Here is a 17,833-nt window from a genome sequence, read left to right as displayed (position 1 = left end):
CTTTCTTCTGTCCTCAGACCTCTTCGCACCATAGCAGTAAGAGCCTCCCTTCATTATCTCCTGCCCTCTTGGGTGTTGTGTGGACTTTGCTCAGCTGTGGCCTTCTTCTGATGCTCTTTTTTCTTGCCTTCACCATTCGCTGCAGGAAGAACAGGTAAGCAGCCCCATGCCTAGTTTCTTATTCCCCATAAATCAAATCCTGAAACCCCCAAGCTGCTAGCCAGAATCAGCCAACTCGTCTCCCCCTCTCATGCACGAGTTCTGCCTGAAACTGGCCTGATGTGGCAGTACAGTTCCCTCATGAGAAGGAGAAAGGTCTAGCCTGGGATTGTACTAACAGCCTCAGGGGTACCCAGCAAAGAGAAGGGAGTGTCTTTTGCCCCACAAAGGAGGGTGCAGTGCAGTCCCTGAGAAGATGAGATGTTTGTATTTGTATGTAATACAAACACACAAAAAAAGACCATGTGGAGAAAAGTTTCTGAATGACAAGCCACTCTGGGTGGGTTAAGGCTACTGCCAAAGCCCTACTGCACAGCTGTTCTGCTGGACAGTTCTGGCTGGCTGTAAAGTCACTGGCTCACCGGGGTAAGTATCCAGGGTTCAGGGCTGACCACAGAAGCAAAATGATGACTTCATCTGAAGGGGCTCGCAGAACCCTGCTGTTGCTGATATTGGAGCTTCCCTCAGGGCCGCCCTGTCTCTCCACCCCAGCACGCCATGCCTGCATGTGGGCAGCTGCCTCCTGAGAAACCCTGCTGCAGCCCCCTCCGCTGGCCCACAGCCCACTTCTGCATGGTGCCTACAGTCGGAATGCAGCAACTCCCTCCCAGACCCAACTCATCCAGCCCCATTCCAGTCTCACACCTTGTGGCCAGCAAGTGTGCTGTGCTCTGTTGCCTATGAATTTGGCACTTAAGTGAGGATCAGCCAGCTGTAGTTGTCTGGCAGGCCTTCTGGCATTTTAGGTACAGAGGATGGCTGATGGTTAAGCAGCAGAGACTTGGTTGCATGGCATATGTACATGCACTCTGACCTGAGTATACCCGAGGCTTCCCCAGTCACTTTTCATTTGGTTCCTCCAACACTCTAAGCTTACTCCCATCTCATGGTTTGGTACTTCCTGTCCCCTGTGGTTCCTTTTGCCTGGCAGTCTTCCCCAGGTCTGCCCATGACTGGCACCCTCGCATCTTCTAGTTCTTGGCCCCCATGTCACCTCAGTGAAGGCTTCGCTGACCAGGTATCTAAAGTAACATCTCTACCCAGTGGTCTCGTTCCGTGCCCCATTATCCTTTTTAATTTTCTCGATACAAGGTACAAAAAGTAATAGATATTTACTTAGTAATTGTATTTTAGCTGGGATAATTATCATTGTATTAGTACTCTGGTTACGGCACATCATGTTTTTTCCTGTCCCCATTATTTTTATATTCAATATTGCAACAAGCAAGCTTTGTCAAGCATTTATACATCCTGTAAAGACAGGAATCGCTGTAAACAGCATTGAAGTAGAAACACCTATATTTGCTTCATTCTCTTAAAGATTTTTCAGCTTGTTTTGTTTGCCATGGGAGCATGACTTGGCATAAGGAATAAAATAATAAACACTGTGAATGAAAATACATTTTGCAGTTAAGTAGCTTACAAGGTCAAACAAGGAAAGATAAAATAACCACTTTGAAAATGCTTTGCTGAACAGTGGAACTTGTCCAGAGTGCAGCATCCCCATCAGATGCTCATTTCATTTCAGTTCCACAGCCTCGAAATCCATGGCTGTGTGCGTGCACGTGCATGTGTGTTTGGATGCCAGGTGAATAACAATATTTTAACAATTTAATAATAGTTAGATCCAGTTGCAGATTTGCGTTTTTGATAAAAATTTTTAAATGTAGCCTACCAGAAAAAAATCCATAAAGATAGAAAACTTGAACAACGCTCTCAACAGTCTTGGCCTAATTGACATTTATATAACTCTGCACTCAACAACAGCAGCATACACATTCTTCTCAAGTACATGTGGGACATTTAACAAGACAGATAGCATTCTAGGCCACATAAAAAATCTCATTAAATTTAAAAGGCTGCAAGTCATCCGAAGTATATTTTCTGAACACAATGGAATTAAATAAGAAATCAGTTACAGAAAAGTCTCTGGGAAATTATAAAATAATCAGAAACTAAACAAAACACTTCCAAATTTCTTACAATTAAACAGTTAATCAAGGGGATGGCGTTGTTGTGCAGTGGGTTAAGCCACTGTTTGCTATGCTGGCCTCCCATATTGGAGGGCTGGTTCAAGTCCTGGCTGCTCTGCTTCCAATCCAGCTTCCTGCTAAGGTACCTGGGAAGGCAGCACAGATGATGGCTGAAGTACCTGGTCACCCACGACCCATGTAGCAGACTTGGATGAAGTCCCCAGTTTCTGGCTGCAGCCTAGCCCAGCTCTGACTGTTGAAGTCATTTAGGGGAGTGAATGAAAAATACCTGTCTGTTTCTCTCTCCCTCCCTCTCTCTTCCCTTACTTCCTCCCTCTCTGTTGCTCTGCCTTTCAAATAAATCTTAAATAATAAATCAAAAGAATCTAGAAAGTCTTTTGAACTGAATGAAAATGAACATATAACATATCAAAGTTGTGGAATTTAGAGTACTAAACTCCATATTAGAAAAAAAGAATGATCCCTTATCAATGACTCCAGCTTCTACTTCATGAAAAGAGGGGGAAAAAAAAGCAAATGAGCCCTTCAAGTAAGTAGTAGAAGGAAATGATGAAGATCAGAGTAGAAATTGGTAAAATGAAAAATAGAAAAACAGTGGAAAAAAAGTCAGTGAACCCAAAAGCTGTCTCTTTATGAAGATAATAAAATTGACCAATCTTGAGGCAAAGAGATCAGGGAAAAAAGAGATACAACTACTCAAATAACGAATGAAAGAGATGATATCTTTTTAAATTCTATAGATATTAGTATAATAAGATAGTGTTGGTTGCAGAAGGGCTGGTTGGTAAAATCTCTCTCTCTCTCCCTCTCCCTTTCTCTCTGTCTCTTTCAGTATCTTGTCTCAGCCATTTGGAATGTGCAGCTGAGGACCTTTCTCAAGCAGCAGACATTCCACTATCCTTTAGATTATCTGTGCCCAGTTTTGGTTTGGGGATTCGAGGCCTCAGTGGCCTGACAGGTCCTAACAGAGGCAGGCAGGCGCGGCCATACCAACCGGCCAAAGCACACCTCCCACCATCGTGGCTGTTTTCCTTACTGCCTGTCTCTACCCTAGCCAAACTGCTTTCTTTGACTGCCAGAGGCCCCGACAGACCAGACTAAACCACAGTGGGGTCACTTGTGCAGGTGCCATGCAAGTAAACTAAACCGAGATATCGGACAGTTTACCAAAAAAAAAAAAAATAGTGCTATGTTTAATTATGGTAGGAAGCCTCTAAAATGTTTTCCAACAATTCCTACCTCCTTGTCGTCATACTCTTGTGCAGTCTCCTCTCCTTGAGTATGAACTAGACTCCCTGACTCTTATAAATTCTATGTCACTTTTGATATTAAGCCACAGAAAGACTATGGCTTCCATCCTGGGTCTCTCTCACTCTTCCACCTGCTTACTCTGAGGAAAGACAACTGCCCTTGTATGGCTACCCTGTGGAAAGTCACTGATATTTCCAGTCAGCATCCAGAGAGTGCCTGGGACTTACAGCCAACTGAGTGAATTTCAGATCTTCTGAGGCCTGCCGTCAGCAGTGTGCATGAACTTGTTAGAAGAAACTCTCCTGTCAGCCCATGGAATACTATAGCCATGGCTGATGCCTGGACTGTATTCTTATGTGAGACCCTGAGCCAGAGGCACCCAGCTAGCTGTGCCTGTATTGTGGTATAAATATTGCCAGTTCAGCTCAAACTCTTCTTTAAAAACTTAAAATGGGGAAGTACTTCCTAATTCATTTGGTGTAGATGGCATTATCTTGAGGTCAAAACCTAACAAAGACAGAAGAAGAAGGGGTGGGGAGATAGGAAAATTATGAAAATAGACCCAAAATTCTAAACAAATTTTTTTTCAATTAAGTAAAAAAAGTTAAAAGGATAATGTATCACTATAAAGTGAAGTTTATTCCAGGATGTAAGGTTGGTTTAACATTCAAAGGTCAGTTAATCTAGTATAACATATTTACTAACTTAAAAAGCCCCATATTAGCCTCTGAATGGATATAGGGAAGCATTTGAGAAGTTTGAGCATCTTTTCCAATAAAATCACAACAACCAAGAAATAGAAATGAACCTCTTCAACCTGATAAAATGCCTGTATGAAAAACCTACAGTGAACATTGTTTTTAATGATAAGAGGCTGAATGCTTTCTCATAAAGATTAGAAGGAAGACAAGATATTTGTTTTCACTACTTTTATTCAGTTTTTAGGCAGTGCAATAAGGCAAGAAAAAGAGACAAAAGGTGACTATATTTTTTTTAAAGATTTACTTATTTATTTGAGAGGTAGAGTTACATACAGAGAAAGGGAGAGACAGAAAGGCCTTCCATCCACTGGTTCACTCCCTAAATGGCCCAATGGCTGGAGCTGGACTGATCTGAAGCCAGGAGCCAGGATCTTCCTCTGGGTCTCCCACATGAGTGTAGGGGCCCAAGGACTTGGGCCATCTTCAACTGCTTTCCCAGGCAATAGCAGAGAGCTACATTGGAAGTGGAGCATCCGGAACTCAAACCAGTGCCCATATGAGATGCTGGCACTGCAGGCGGAGGATTTACCTGCTGCACCACAGTGCAGGCCCCAATAAGCCTATCTTTTAGTTTCACTTTCCATGAACATTTTGAAGCACCTTCATATATGAAGAACTCTTAAAAACTCAATGATAAGAAAAAAATGCAAAGTTTTAAATGAGTGAAAGATTTAAGCAGATATTTCACCAAAAAGATAGATGGTAAATAAAGATATGAAAAGATATTTAATTCCATTAGTTATTAGAGAAATACAAATTAAAATGACAATAAATTACCACTACCCATTAGTACCTATTAGAATGACTAAAATGTAGAAAGACTAAATCAAGTCTTGGCTTACACTACTGGTGGTAATACAGTACAACCACTGTAGAAAAAAGTCTGACATTTTCTTTAAAAGTTAATTGTCAGGTACCCTATGATCCAGCCATTCTACTCCTAGATTTTTTTTTTTTCCCAAGAAAAATGAAACAAAATGAGGGATCTTCAGAAACTTCATGGTAAATTTGCATTATCTTTCAATAGCATTCTTCCACAAACTTTTTAAAGTATCCACAGACATCTATACAAAGACTTATATAACAGTAATCCTAACAGCTTTATTTGGAATGCCAAAAACTGGAAATAGCACAAATAACCATCAACTGTAAGTGAGTAAATAAATTATACATACAGTATATACAATAGAATAGTACTCAGCGATAGAAGCAATTAATTATTAATACTTGGAGCAACATGGATAAATCTCAAAATAATTAAGCTGAGGGAAGGAAACAGTGCAGAAATTTCATACCATCTAATTTCAGCTATAGAAAACTCTAGAAAATTAAACTAATCTATTGTTAACTAGTCTGAAGTGACAGAACGCAGATTAATGATCACCTGCAGGTAACGGGATTGGTGGAAAGAGGCAGGAAGGAGGAATTGCAAAGGACACATGGGAACTCCTAGGGGTGATGAATATGTTCATTACCTTGACTGTGGTAAGTATTTCCCTGGTGCATACATGTTTCAAAATTTACCAAATCATGTACTTTATGAGCAATTTATTGTATGTCAGTTATATATTGCATACTCTTCCAAAGGCCCCTACTAGCTGACCTAAAGCCATCTGATAACTTTGCTAGATATTAATGATTAATATGAGGGAACTTTTTTTAATAAGAACTGTAATAACTTAATTCTTGGGGCAAAGCAAATAACTAAGGCCCAGAAAGAAGCTCCCCTTGTGCTTCTGCAAAATTTATAAAATAAGGGCAGTGTTGCAAATCACTTGTGATAATGATTGCAGATGGTAGTGTGATTTACATATTGCTACTTCTCATAATTAAAGGTAGCATTTTCACAATAACCCCCAGTGTTTGGGATTTTACTTTCTGTGAAATCAGAAAGTTTGAGTAACAAGAATTGAGTAGAGTATGAGCTTTTATCCTACATTCAAATTAACAAGTTAGCTTATTTACTGTATCATGGATATTAGTAAAATATATGAGACTCCCGGACAGAAATAAAGTACTTCATTACTTATGCCAAAAGCGGGAATCAGAGCTTTATGCTGGGCTTGTGCTGGTTCCCCATCCCTGCCCTCCATGCCCCATGAGGACAATGAAAGGCCTACTATGGGGCCGGCGCCGCGGCTCACTAGGCTAATCCTCCGCCTTGCGGCGCCGGCACACCGGGTTCTAGTCCCGGTTGGGGCGCCGGATTCTGTCCCGGTTGCCCCTCTTCCAGGCCAGCTCTCTGCTGTGGCCAGGGAGTGCAGTGGAGGATGGCCCAGGTGCTTGGGCCCTGCACCCCATGGGAGACCAGGAAAAGCACCTGGCTCCTGGCTCCTGCCATTGGATCAGCGCGGTGCGCTGGCCGCAGCGCGCTGGCCGCGGCGGCCATTGGAGGGTGAACCAACGGCAAAGGAAGACCTTTCTCTCTGTCTCTCTCTCTCTCACTGTCCACTCTGCCTGTCCAAAAAAAAAAAAAAAAAAAAAAAAAGAAAGGCCTACTATGGATGTTTGCACTCACGGTGGACTCCTTTCAAGGAGAAGAGCCTAGAACCTGGCAGGTTGACCACTTTTAGAGTGAGTTGTTCCCTCAAGATTACTCAACTGCAAACATAATCCTAAGAAATAGCTGAGTAGAGAACATTTAGGCCTTGCCTCTTTGGTGTACCCAGCAAAAATGTACAGAGTTGCTCAGGGCCCATGGCAGATTACCTCTGCCAACACTGAGGATTGTGCATGGAGGCAACTGCCGCCTCTACTTGCACCCTGGACTGGAGTGGCAGGTGGAGACTCGGACACTGGTGAATGGTAGAATTGTATCCATCCCTGTGGTCTCCTCACGGCACTGTAACTTCCTTCCTGATGAAGGTCATTGTGCAGGCCCTCTGCCTGCATCTGACAGAGTTGTCTTACATATTGTAATGTCCCCCTGCTGTGTTCATTTTCTCCGCCTTCGGAAAATCTGACATACTGCATGAGTCATGGTTCTCAAGCATGTTATTGCCATTCCCTCTGAGAATCTCATTATTTTTTGTTATTATAAAAGTCCTTGAGACCTCCATGCTTTTGAGGAGGATTGTACTCATTTTTTTCTTTATTCTTTTCTGATGACTCTTATTACCCAACTGAAGTTTATCCAGCAATATCAGCAAATACATATTTACTGAGCTGAACACAGACTGTGCTCAGAATACTGTATAAATATAATCTCAGGGGTTCCTAGCAGCTGCAAATGCATCATCTTGGAGGGAAACAGGAGCAAGTCAAAAAAGTACATTCTGGGTTTTTAAAACTAGCTTTTCAAAAAATAGTGCCTTGCTGCAGGAAAAAGAGCTGTGCTCGTTTCACATTGGTTGTTTCAGTTCTGTCCTTTTTTGTGGTTTGAGTAATTAGAGCTGACAATAATTAATTATTAGAATTAATAAGTGTCAAGGCACTATTCCTGCAATACTGATGTGCAACCTAAGAGGCAGCAGGTGATCCCCAAGTAGATGGGGATCCCCCAGTAGATGATCCCCAAGTAGATGCCACCCATGTGGGGGACTTGTATTGAGTTTTCTGTGTGTCTATAGGTCCATCTGTCTCTATTTCTCTCTGCCTTTCAATAAGGTAAATAAATTAAATTTTAAAAATAAAAGTAAAATAATAAGTGGCAAGGGGCTCTGGGAAGATAGCAGTGACAGCATAGACTTTAGATCTTCCTGAAGCTCCACATGGAAACAGAGCAAGTAGACCGAAAAGACAAAAACACAATGGGCAACAAAACAAAACACATTTATAAGAAAACTTGATGACATGGTATTGCTCTGGGAACAGATCACCTGTGGCCACTGAACTGTGCTGTTTGTGTCTGTGGGAGAGAAAAGCAAGGAACATCTGACAGATCTGAGGACAGAGAACCAAAATAGCCCAGAGGTAGTCACTGAAAATTGTGAGTGGGGCAGTTTGAGATCTAGATCTACTAGCAGACTGAATATTGTATAGATGTCATTTCTCCCCAGATTGATGTATGGATTCAATGCAATTGCAGTAGAAATTCCAACAGCTTTGTGTGTGTGTATGAAACTCCACAAGCTGATCCTCATATGTATATGGAAATTCAAAGGACCAAAAATAGTCTGAGGGGGAGAAACAGCAAAGTGACAGGATTTCCTCTTTTAGATATCAAGTTTATTATAAAGCTGGTAATTGGGACATGCTACATATGCTGTTGAGGGAAAAAGAGACAAACCAATGAAACAGAATAGGGAGAAATCCAGCAAGAGTTGAGCAAAGACTTTTTTTTAAAGATTTATTTATTTATTTATTTGAAAGAGTTACACAGAGAGAGAAGGAGAGGCAGAGAGAGAGCGAGAGAGAGAGAGAGAGGTCTTCCTTCCGCTGGCTCACTCCCAAATTGGCCGCAATGGCTGGAGCTGAGCTGATCTGAAGCCAGGAGCCAGGAGCTTCTCCTGGGTCTCCCATGCAGGTGCAGGGGCCCAAGGACTTGGGCCATCCTCCACTGCTTTCCTAGTCCATAGCAGAGAGATGGATCAGAAATGGTGCAGCAGGGACTTGAGCTGGTACTCACATGGGATGCCGGCACTGCAGACGATGGCTTTACCCGCTACGCCACAGCACCAGCCCCTAGCATAAACTTTTTAAAATAAATGGTATATGGTCAATTGGCTATACACAGGTAAAAAATGTGACAAATCATTTGTAGATAAACTATAAAATGGCAAAACCATTAAGCTTCAGAAAAATAGAGGAGGATGTATTCATGAACCTGGAACAGGAAAAGATGTCAAACAGAGAAGAAAAGGCATTATTCATAAAGGAAAAGATTGTTAAACTGTGCTGCATTAAAATTGAGGAATTCTGTTTACTGAAGACCTCACTAACAGAGGAAAAAGGCAAACTAAAGGTTGGGAGGATACATTCACAAAGTGTATATCATCAAATAATTTTATCCAGAATAAAGAATTATGAATCAATAAATAAAACACAGAGCCCAGTCTTTTAACTTCATTAGTGGCTAACTTCATTAGTCATCAGAAAAATGCAAATAAATGCCACAATGAGATAACACAGTACTCACCTGAATGTCTACATTAAAACTAGGCTGACAAAAGCAAGTGTTGATAAGGACAGGGAGCAGTGGGAATTCTCATGCATTGTTGTAAGGCTATACATGTATACAGTCACTTTAGAAATCTGTGTAGCACTATTTACTAAACCTGCAATTAATTCCTACTCTATGTCCCAATAATTCTAGCAAAATTGCATACACATAGAGTCATTCATTGGTATCCACAGGAGATTGGTTCAGGGACACCCTATGCCCAAATTGTGGATGCACAAGTCCCTTATATAAAAACATAGTTCTTGCATATAATCAGTGCACATCCTCCTGTATACTTTCAGTCAACTCGAGATTCCTTACAATACTTAATATAATGTACATGCTGTTCACACAGTTGTTTTACTCCATAGTTTGGGGAATAATGACCAAAAATCTGTACATGTTCAATACAAACAATTTTTTTCATGTACTTTCTATCTGGAGTGGGTTCAGTCCACAGATGTAAAACCCAAGGATATAGAAGGCCAATGGTATTTATCAAAATACATGTATTAGAATATACTTAGCAGCATTATTATTTCCAGCCAAGCTGGAAACTTTTCAGTTGTTCATTAGCAGTTAATATTTGAATTCATCTCAATGATCGGGTCCCACACAACAATGAGAATAAACAATCAACTGCATGCCGCAATATGGATGACTCACACAAAAAGATTGTTGAAGACAGGAAACTAGATGCAAAGATCATACCTTATATGAGACCATGCTCATGAAGCACAAAAGCAGGCAAGGCCAATGTAAGATGTAAGAAGTCAGAATAGTAGTTAGGCTGGAAGTCAGGAGGAAGGGGAAAGGGTGATCAGAAGAGAGCGGGGTGGGGGGGTGGGGGGGGGCTTCTGTTGCACAGGTGATGTCACTTTCTAGACCTGAATGCAGTTTGCACAGGTGTGTCAGCTTTTGAAAATTCAGTGAATGTTACTTGTATGTGTTTTATTTATGTTTATTTTTCTTCAACAAAGGTTTAAAAAATTATCTTTGGGTTTCCTGACAAGAGAAAAAGAAAACATCCAAAAGGCTACAAGTCAGCTTATTAATGGAGACAAAAATTTTTTAGATATTATTTTCTGAAAAAATTTCTCACCCACAACTTTAGATTATGGATATTAAAAGATGAAATGTATATTTTTACTATAAATGCAAGAGTAGATTTTATATAACATGACATAATTGGTAATAGTAAAAAAAGTTAATAACTTATGTCTATCAAAAGACAGTTAAATGACACTAAGATCACAGAATCAAAAGGAAAAATAGGTTCATTCAGTAACATCAAAATTAAAAACTTCTGTGCCTGAAACAACACCATCAAGAAAGTGAAAAGAGCCCATATAATGAAGAAAGTGTTATCAAAGCATATGTGTGATAAGGGGCTTGTGTCAACATATACCAAGAATGCTTACGACTCCATAATAAAAAGACAAATAAACCAATTTTAAAATAGACTAGCATCTGAATAGACCTCTCTCCAAAGAAGAGACACAAATGGCCACTAGGCACATCACCCATGAGGGAAGTTCAAATCCATACCACTTTACACTCACTAGGATGGCTATAATAAAAAAAAATTAACAAGTGTTTGGAGGATAGGGTGAAATTAGAACCCTCATGTACTGCTGTGATACTGAAAAATGCTGTGGCCTCTGTAGAAATAGGCTGCCAGTTCCTCCAGTGTTAAATGTAAAACTACCATGGGACCTAATGATAAAGTCCTGGCTGCTTCACTTCCAATCCAGATCCCTGCTAATGGCCTGGGAAAACAGTAGAAGATGGCCCAAGTGCTTGGGCCCCTGCACCTATGTGGGAGACATGGATGAAGCTCCTGGCTTCAGCCTGGTCCAACTCTGGCCATTGTGGCCAGCTGGGGAATGAACCAAGAGGATGGAAGATCTCTTCCTCTCTCTGTAACTCTTTCAAATAAATAAAATAAATCTTAAAAATAAAACAAAAGCATGTCCAAACTAAACTCTGTATGTGAATATTCATAGGAGCATTATTCATCCCAAAAGTAGAAGCAACCCAAATATCCATCAACTGATGAATGGATAAATGGAATGTGCATAGTCATACAGTAAATATTATTCAGCAATAAAATCGATACACTGATTCATGCTACAATGTGGGTAAAACTTGAAAACAGTATGTTAAGTGAAAGAAGTTGGAGCCGGTGCCATGGTGAAGAAGGTTAAGCCTCTGCCTGCTGCGTCGGCATCCCATATGATCGCCAGTTCAAGTCCTGGCTGCTCCACTTCTGATCCAGCTCCCTGCTAATGGCCTAGGAAAGCAGTGTAAGATGGCCCAAATCCTTGGGCCCCTGCACTACAGGGAGGTGGGAGACAGGGAAGAAGCTCCTGGCTCCTGGCTTCAGATCAGTGCAGCTCCGGCCATTGTGGCCATCTGGGGAGAGAACCTGTCGCTCCCCCTCTTCATGGAGGAACGACACTAAACCCTGCCTAGGCTTCATATCCGAGTCACGGCACCATTATGTCGCTCCCCCTCTTCGTGGAGGAACGACACTAAGCCCTGCCTAGGCTTCATATCTGAGTCACGGCACCATTATGTCGCTCCCCCTCCTCGTGGAGGAACGACACAGGACCCTGCGCTGTTCTTTCGTCTGCTCGGCCCTCCCCGGGTTTGCTGCTGGTTCTTCCCGGGTTGGCTACTATCCCTTCCACCTCCGTGGAAGGGCAGTTCCCCCTGGCCACATTCCCCACTTCCGCAGGGGAGCGGCACACCGCCGGCCGGCTCTTCTCGGGGGCTGCACAGGTGTTCCTTCAGCTAGATGTTCCCCTTAAATGTTCCTGGTGCATGCCGTCTCTCTCCTCCTTTATAGTCCTCCTCCGCCAATCCTAACTCGGCTGCCCACACGCCGAGTACGCTGCTCTCCTCCAATCAGGAGCAAGTCCTACAGTTTATTAGTTGAACTGGAGGCAGCTGTGCGGAAGCTGTTTACTTCTCTCCCAGCGCCATATTGTGGGAGAGCAGATGCATAGAATAAGTCTTAATTCCAGTAACTCAGTCTAGTCCGGTTTGCTCCCCACAAGAACCAGCAGATGGAAGCTCTCTCTCTCTCTCCCTTTCTCTGTCTGTAACTCTGCCTTTCAAATAAATAAATACATCTTTAAAAAATAAATAAAAATAAAAAAGAAAGGAGCCAATCATAAAAGACCACAGGTTATAGGATCGCATTTATATGAATTATCAAGAATAGACAAACTTATAGAGATAGAATTAGATTAGTGATTGTATAGGGATGGAAAGATGCAAAGTAAAACTACAACGAGATATATAATAAGAGCTTATATTTTTAAAGATAATGTTGAGATAAAGATGTGAGGCTATGAAAGTCTGACCTACTTGTGTGCATGTACATGATGCAACCACTTTGGAAACATAGCCTCTAAAATTAATACATATACCTTGTGACCAGCAAATCTTCTAAATTATACTCAGTTTAACTATGTACACATTTATAGCAGGGTATGTAGAAAAATTCTTAGTTGCATTGTTTGTCATCACCCAAAAGTCATCATTTGATTTGTAGAAGGATAAATTAATTGTGGTGTGGTCCTGCAATGGAATATAATAATATATCAGTGAAAATGAGCAAGCTACAGCTTTACCTAGCAACACGGATGTATCTCACAAAGAAGCCCACTGCGAAGCAGCAAGTCCTGTATGATCCTCCTTTATAAAGTTCAAAAAGCTGGCATAACTAACCATTGTTTAAAAAGTTAATACAGTAGTTTGCCTTTAGGGGGAAGGAAAAGGGTCATAATTACAAGGTGGGATTTTAGGGTATGGTAGTGTTCTCTTAGTAGAATTGGGTTGTAGTTATATAGATGGTTGTGATATTTCTCTGAGCTATAATTTATCATTTGTGAACTTAAAAATACCTTTTCTAGCCCAAGATTTCTTTTAAATGGCAATCTGCCAGGGATCTACCATTGTAGGAGTCATGAATAGGAAGAAGCAATGACTTCAGGGGACTACTGAACGTGAGAACAAATAGTCAACTTCCAGATGCCTTCTTTACATGATACCACATGTTATGGACTGCATGTGTTCCCCCGAAATTCATCTGCTGTAGCCCTAACCCCCATGTGATTATATTTGGAGATAGGGCCTTTGGGGAGATAATTAAGACTAAATGAGATAGTAAGGGTAGAGCCCTAATTCAGTAGGGTTGGTGTCTTTACAAGAAGAGGAAGAGAATTAGATCTCTCTCCACGCTTGCCCAGAAAAAGGGCCACGGGAAGGCACAGTGAGAAGACAGCGATCTACAAGTCACAAAGAGATCTTACCAGCACCACTGCTGACCACTCCTTAATATTGGACTTCCAGCCTCAAAAACTGTGAGAAAATAAATTTCTGCTGTTTAAGCCACCCAGCCTGCAGTGTTTTGTTACGGCAGCCCAAATAAGCTAATCTACCAAATGTTCACATGTGTTCAACTGCCTCATCATGATAGCTTTCCATCCTTTGATCAAATCACTACATCAGGATTTGTTCTTTAATTTGCTGTTCTCATTGCTTTTGTAAATATAGCTGAGCACCCAAATCTCGCTCCGTTGGGATGCTAACAAGATTAGACAGCAATCTGACGTTCATCACTGCCGGATCCTATCCTGTAGCTTCTTCCATCACCATCCTGCTAAGGAGCTTGCTTTTTCTTTGTCCCTTTCGGTCAGATAGTAAACATTTTTCAAGCATTTTGAATTTTGCTATTGTTAGGGGTGAAGGATTGTGTGTGTGGGGGGGTGGTGATCAGGATGCTAATCTATGCACAGTGACCTTTGTTTCTGTCTGGCTGAGCAGATGTAGGAATTAATCATTGTCACTCCTGGATGGTGCGGCTGCAGCTGTCCCCCGCTGCCTTTCTGCCCCTGATAGATTTATTACTGCTTTTTGTTTGCTGGAAAACATGCTTCAGCACAAAAGAAGTACCAAATTAGAGAAGCTTATCGGTAAGAATAATTTTCTAGAAACGTATTATTTCTACACCTCTGTACTTATCGACTATGAACTCTTTTTTTTTTTTAAAGGAGGAGGAAAGAAAAATTGAATACAAATATTGTCTCTGTAACATCTGAACCATGATTTCCCAACCTGAGAATTTTCATGTTGGATCAGTGTCATGCCAGCCAGCCTAGGATTGCAAAGACCCGATTGTCTTCTAACCTCCATGTCCTTCTTTGTGCAACTGACCCCCTTAATCTGAACTATCAGTTTAGTCCCTCCTACCAGAACCTGAGAATACTTTGGCACTAGGCACAAGAAAATAAGTGATGTGGGTTTACGTAGTGTTCAGTTTATTTAACAGTAAGCCCCACTACAACCTCAGACCATAAATAACAGTTTCTGGGCCCCAAGCATCCCTGCTATGCAGATTTCCCTGCAACCTCACTAAATCCAATTCATGGTGACAGCAACACCAGCCTGGATGGAAATCAAAGTAGCCACATCCCTTTGGATGTTGAGAATCAACCCCAAAGTCCTTTGCAAGTTTCCTGAACCTGTTTTATTTTCATTCTTCCTCCACCTGGCACTCCAAATCAGGTCCCCATTCCCTGGAGCAGAGGTTAAAGAGAAGTAGCCAGTGCCTATTGAGAGCCTGCTCTCTCCTTTCTGGTGATCCACTGCCTGCCCCAAATCCTAGACAGTCACTGGTGAGCCCCATGCTACCACCTTTCTAGTTACACCCCCCTCACTCATGGGGAGCTCTGAGAATTTGCTGTACTCCCTGATACCCTGTGATTCTCATTCATGGCTTTCTCTTTTGCTGACGCTGTATTTCTTTCCCTCTGAATCATCTGGTTTCAAATACCCTTGCATGTCTGAGCCCTAAATCATCCCTGCTTGTCTTTAACTTTCATGTTTCTAACATCTGGTACACGGGTCCTAACCTTATGGGTCCACCTGGACTCCTGAATTTAAAACTCCTGGTATAAACTCTTCAACCATGATTTGAGCTTCAACTCTGACAGCTTTTATGCCTTTGATAATGATGTCAAGTGTATGAGAAGGCAGGTTAATCCTCCAAATGTCAAGTTTAGTGTTTAAGACCATCTCCCCAAAAGAGAGAAAGAAAAACTCCTACTAACTAATTGGACAAATAATCGATTATGGGACCATTTTCTTAAAGTGGTATTTTGTAGCCTGCATCATCTCTTGGGGGATAATGATCATGCTTAAATTATTTAGTGTCTTGTGAAGTTTGTACTTCATTTTTTATGTCCTAAACTTGTATATCAGAACCTGTAAACGGTATCTTTTCTTCCATGTATTCTGGGATTCATTCTACTGTACTCAAGATCTCTTTGTGATTTGCTAGGTTTGTGTGGGTTTCTCTCTCTCTCTCTCTCTCCCTTTTTTTTTTTTTTTTTTTTTTTTTACAGTCAGAGTGGGCAGTGAGAGAGAGAGACAGAGAGACAGAGAGAAAGGTCTCCCTTTACCATTGGTTCACCCTCCAATGGCCGCCGCGGCCGGCGCGCTGCAGCCAGCGTACCACGCTGATCCGAAGGCAGGAGCCAGGTGCTTCTCCTGGTCTCCCATTCGGGAGACTTGGGCCATCCTCCACTGCACTCCCGGGCCACAGCAGAGAGCTGGACTGGAAGAGGAGCAACTGGGACAGAACAGGCACCCTCACTGGGACTCGAACCCAGAGTACCAGCGCCACAGGTGGAGGAGTGAGCCGCGTTGACAGCCTGTGTGGGTTTCTCTTTTTCAGACTGCAGAATGGTTTGTCTTGGTTTAATAATGACCCTCCTGCTCTAGTTTTCCTTTGCTAGAATTAGTTTATTTCCTTGTATCCTTTTGTGTAAAGGTGACTGCAGCCAGATGTTTCATTGTGGCACACTGCAAGGCTTTTGCAGGGCACTAAACTCTCAAAAGAAAAGAGATGAGGGAACCTGGTGTTGAGAGAATAAGATATGAAGGAAGCAGTACTAAACTAGAAATGTTATTGGTGAGAAGAGTCTTTCTCAAATATCTGTGAGTAATAATTCCTCATAGAACAATACGTCCCTTTTTTTATTTTGCGATATTATTCACATATATGAAACTCACCTTTTTAAAGTTTAAATTATTTTTAGTATATTTACAAGGTTGGATAATCACTGCTAATTCCAGAACTGTACTTATTAACAGTCTCCTTATTGTTCCTCCAACCACCGGTCTAGTCTCTCTCTAAAGATTGTCCTACTCCGGCATGTCAAATGAATAGAGTCATATAAACAAAGGGCCTTCTGTGCCTGACTTCTGCCATTTAGTAAAATCTTAGCATAATGTTTACAAGGTTCACCTATGTTGTAGCGTGGAGCAGTGCTTGATTCCCTTTTATGGCTAGATAATACACTATTCTATAGACATTCCACAGTTTTTATCCATTCATCAGTTGATGGATATTTAGTTCTTTCTGATTTTGGCTATTATGAATAACATGCTGCTGTGAACATTTGTGTGCAAGTTTTATATGCACATACGTTTGTGTTTGTCTTGGCTATATACTTAAGTGTGGAATTTCTGGGCCAAATGGTGACTTTGTGTTCAACATAAATCCAGAACTGTTTTCCAAAGGTGCTACACTATCTGACCATCCCTCCAAAAATGTATGAGGCTCGCAATTTCACCACTTCATTGCTAATAATTGTTATTATCTATATTTGTAGTTCCAGTCATCTTAGTGACTTTTATTTGCATGATGTTGAGTGTCTCTTCGTGTAGTTATTGGCCATGTGTCTGTCTTCTTTGGAGAAATATCTATTCAAGTCATTCAACAGTTTTTAATATTTGATTCTTAGAAATATACTTAAAGCAGTGCTTCTCAAACTTGATGATGCCCAAGCTTCACCCTAGATCAATTGAACTAGAGTATCTAGGGTTAGGACCCATGCAGCAGTTTAAAAAAAAAAAAAAAAACTCTAGTTACTAATGTTTAAGAATCATTGCTATTGGCTAGATAAATTGATGATATTGATATAGAAAAATCAAAGACTTAGAAACTTTGAAATCATGGCAGGCATTAAAAATGAAAGACTTGACCTAAATGTGAATTATAAAATACTTAATCAGATCAAGAGTTAGAAGTGAGTTTTTTAGTAAAGGTTTTTTTATAAGATGGATTTTCCTGTAACAGGAAGTTTCAACTCACCTAGAGTTAGAGAAAATCTGCTGGTTGTGGTTCTTGCCCTGTGACTAGGAGTTGGTTTTATGAGATAATCCTGGGTACACCAATAAATATGAGTATCACAATGCAATTAAATTCATAAGCCCAGAAAATTTATCAGATATTCAGTGGTCACTAAGGAAGCTGAAAAAATATGAGTATTAGCTAGGAGAAAATTGAAAGGTAGGCTTTGGGGGCGGGTGTTTACCACAGGTAGTGCCATTATGGAGCCTACATCCCATATCAGAGTGCCATGTCTGAGTCCTGACTCCACTTTCAGATTCCAGCTTCCTGTTAATCAGCATCCTGGGAGGCAGCCGAT

General features: G+C 41.3%; 1 protein-coding gene across 2 annotated transcripts in view; it reads left to right on the top strand.

Moving 5' to 3' along the window:
• GPR156 (G protein-coupled receptor 156) overlaps nucleotides 1–17,833 on the top strand; it is a 114,645-nt gene that overhangs the window by 49,313 nt on the left and 47,499 nt on the right. The window contains exon 3 of one of the 2 annotated variants that reach the window (XM_002716658.6): nucleotides 18–154. In XM_002716658.6, the coding sequence (XP_002716704.3) occupies nucleotides 18–154 (137 nt within the window). Of the gene's footprint in view, nucleotides 1–17; nucleotides 155–17,833 lie in introns of those variants that run through there. The other variant, XM_008266872.5, reaches the window with a different exon arrangement.

Source organism: Oryctolagus cuniculus, chromosome 4 (genome assembly GCF_051225735.1).
Source record: "Oryctolagus cuniculus isolate XC-2025 breed Fujian yellow rabbit chromosome 4, ASM5122573v1, whole genome shotgun sequence".
Taxonomy (NCBI): Eukaryota; Metazoa; Chordata; class Mammalia; order Lagomorpha; family Leporidae; genus Oryctolagus; species Oryctolagus cuniculus.
The sequence above is the reverse complement of the archived record's forward strand: the minus strand, read 5'-3'. Positions and strand labels throughout refer to the sequence as shown.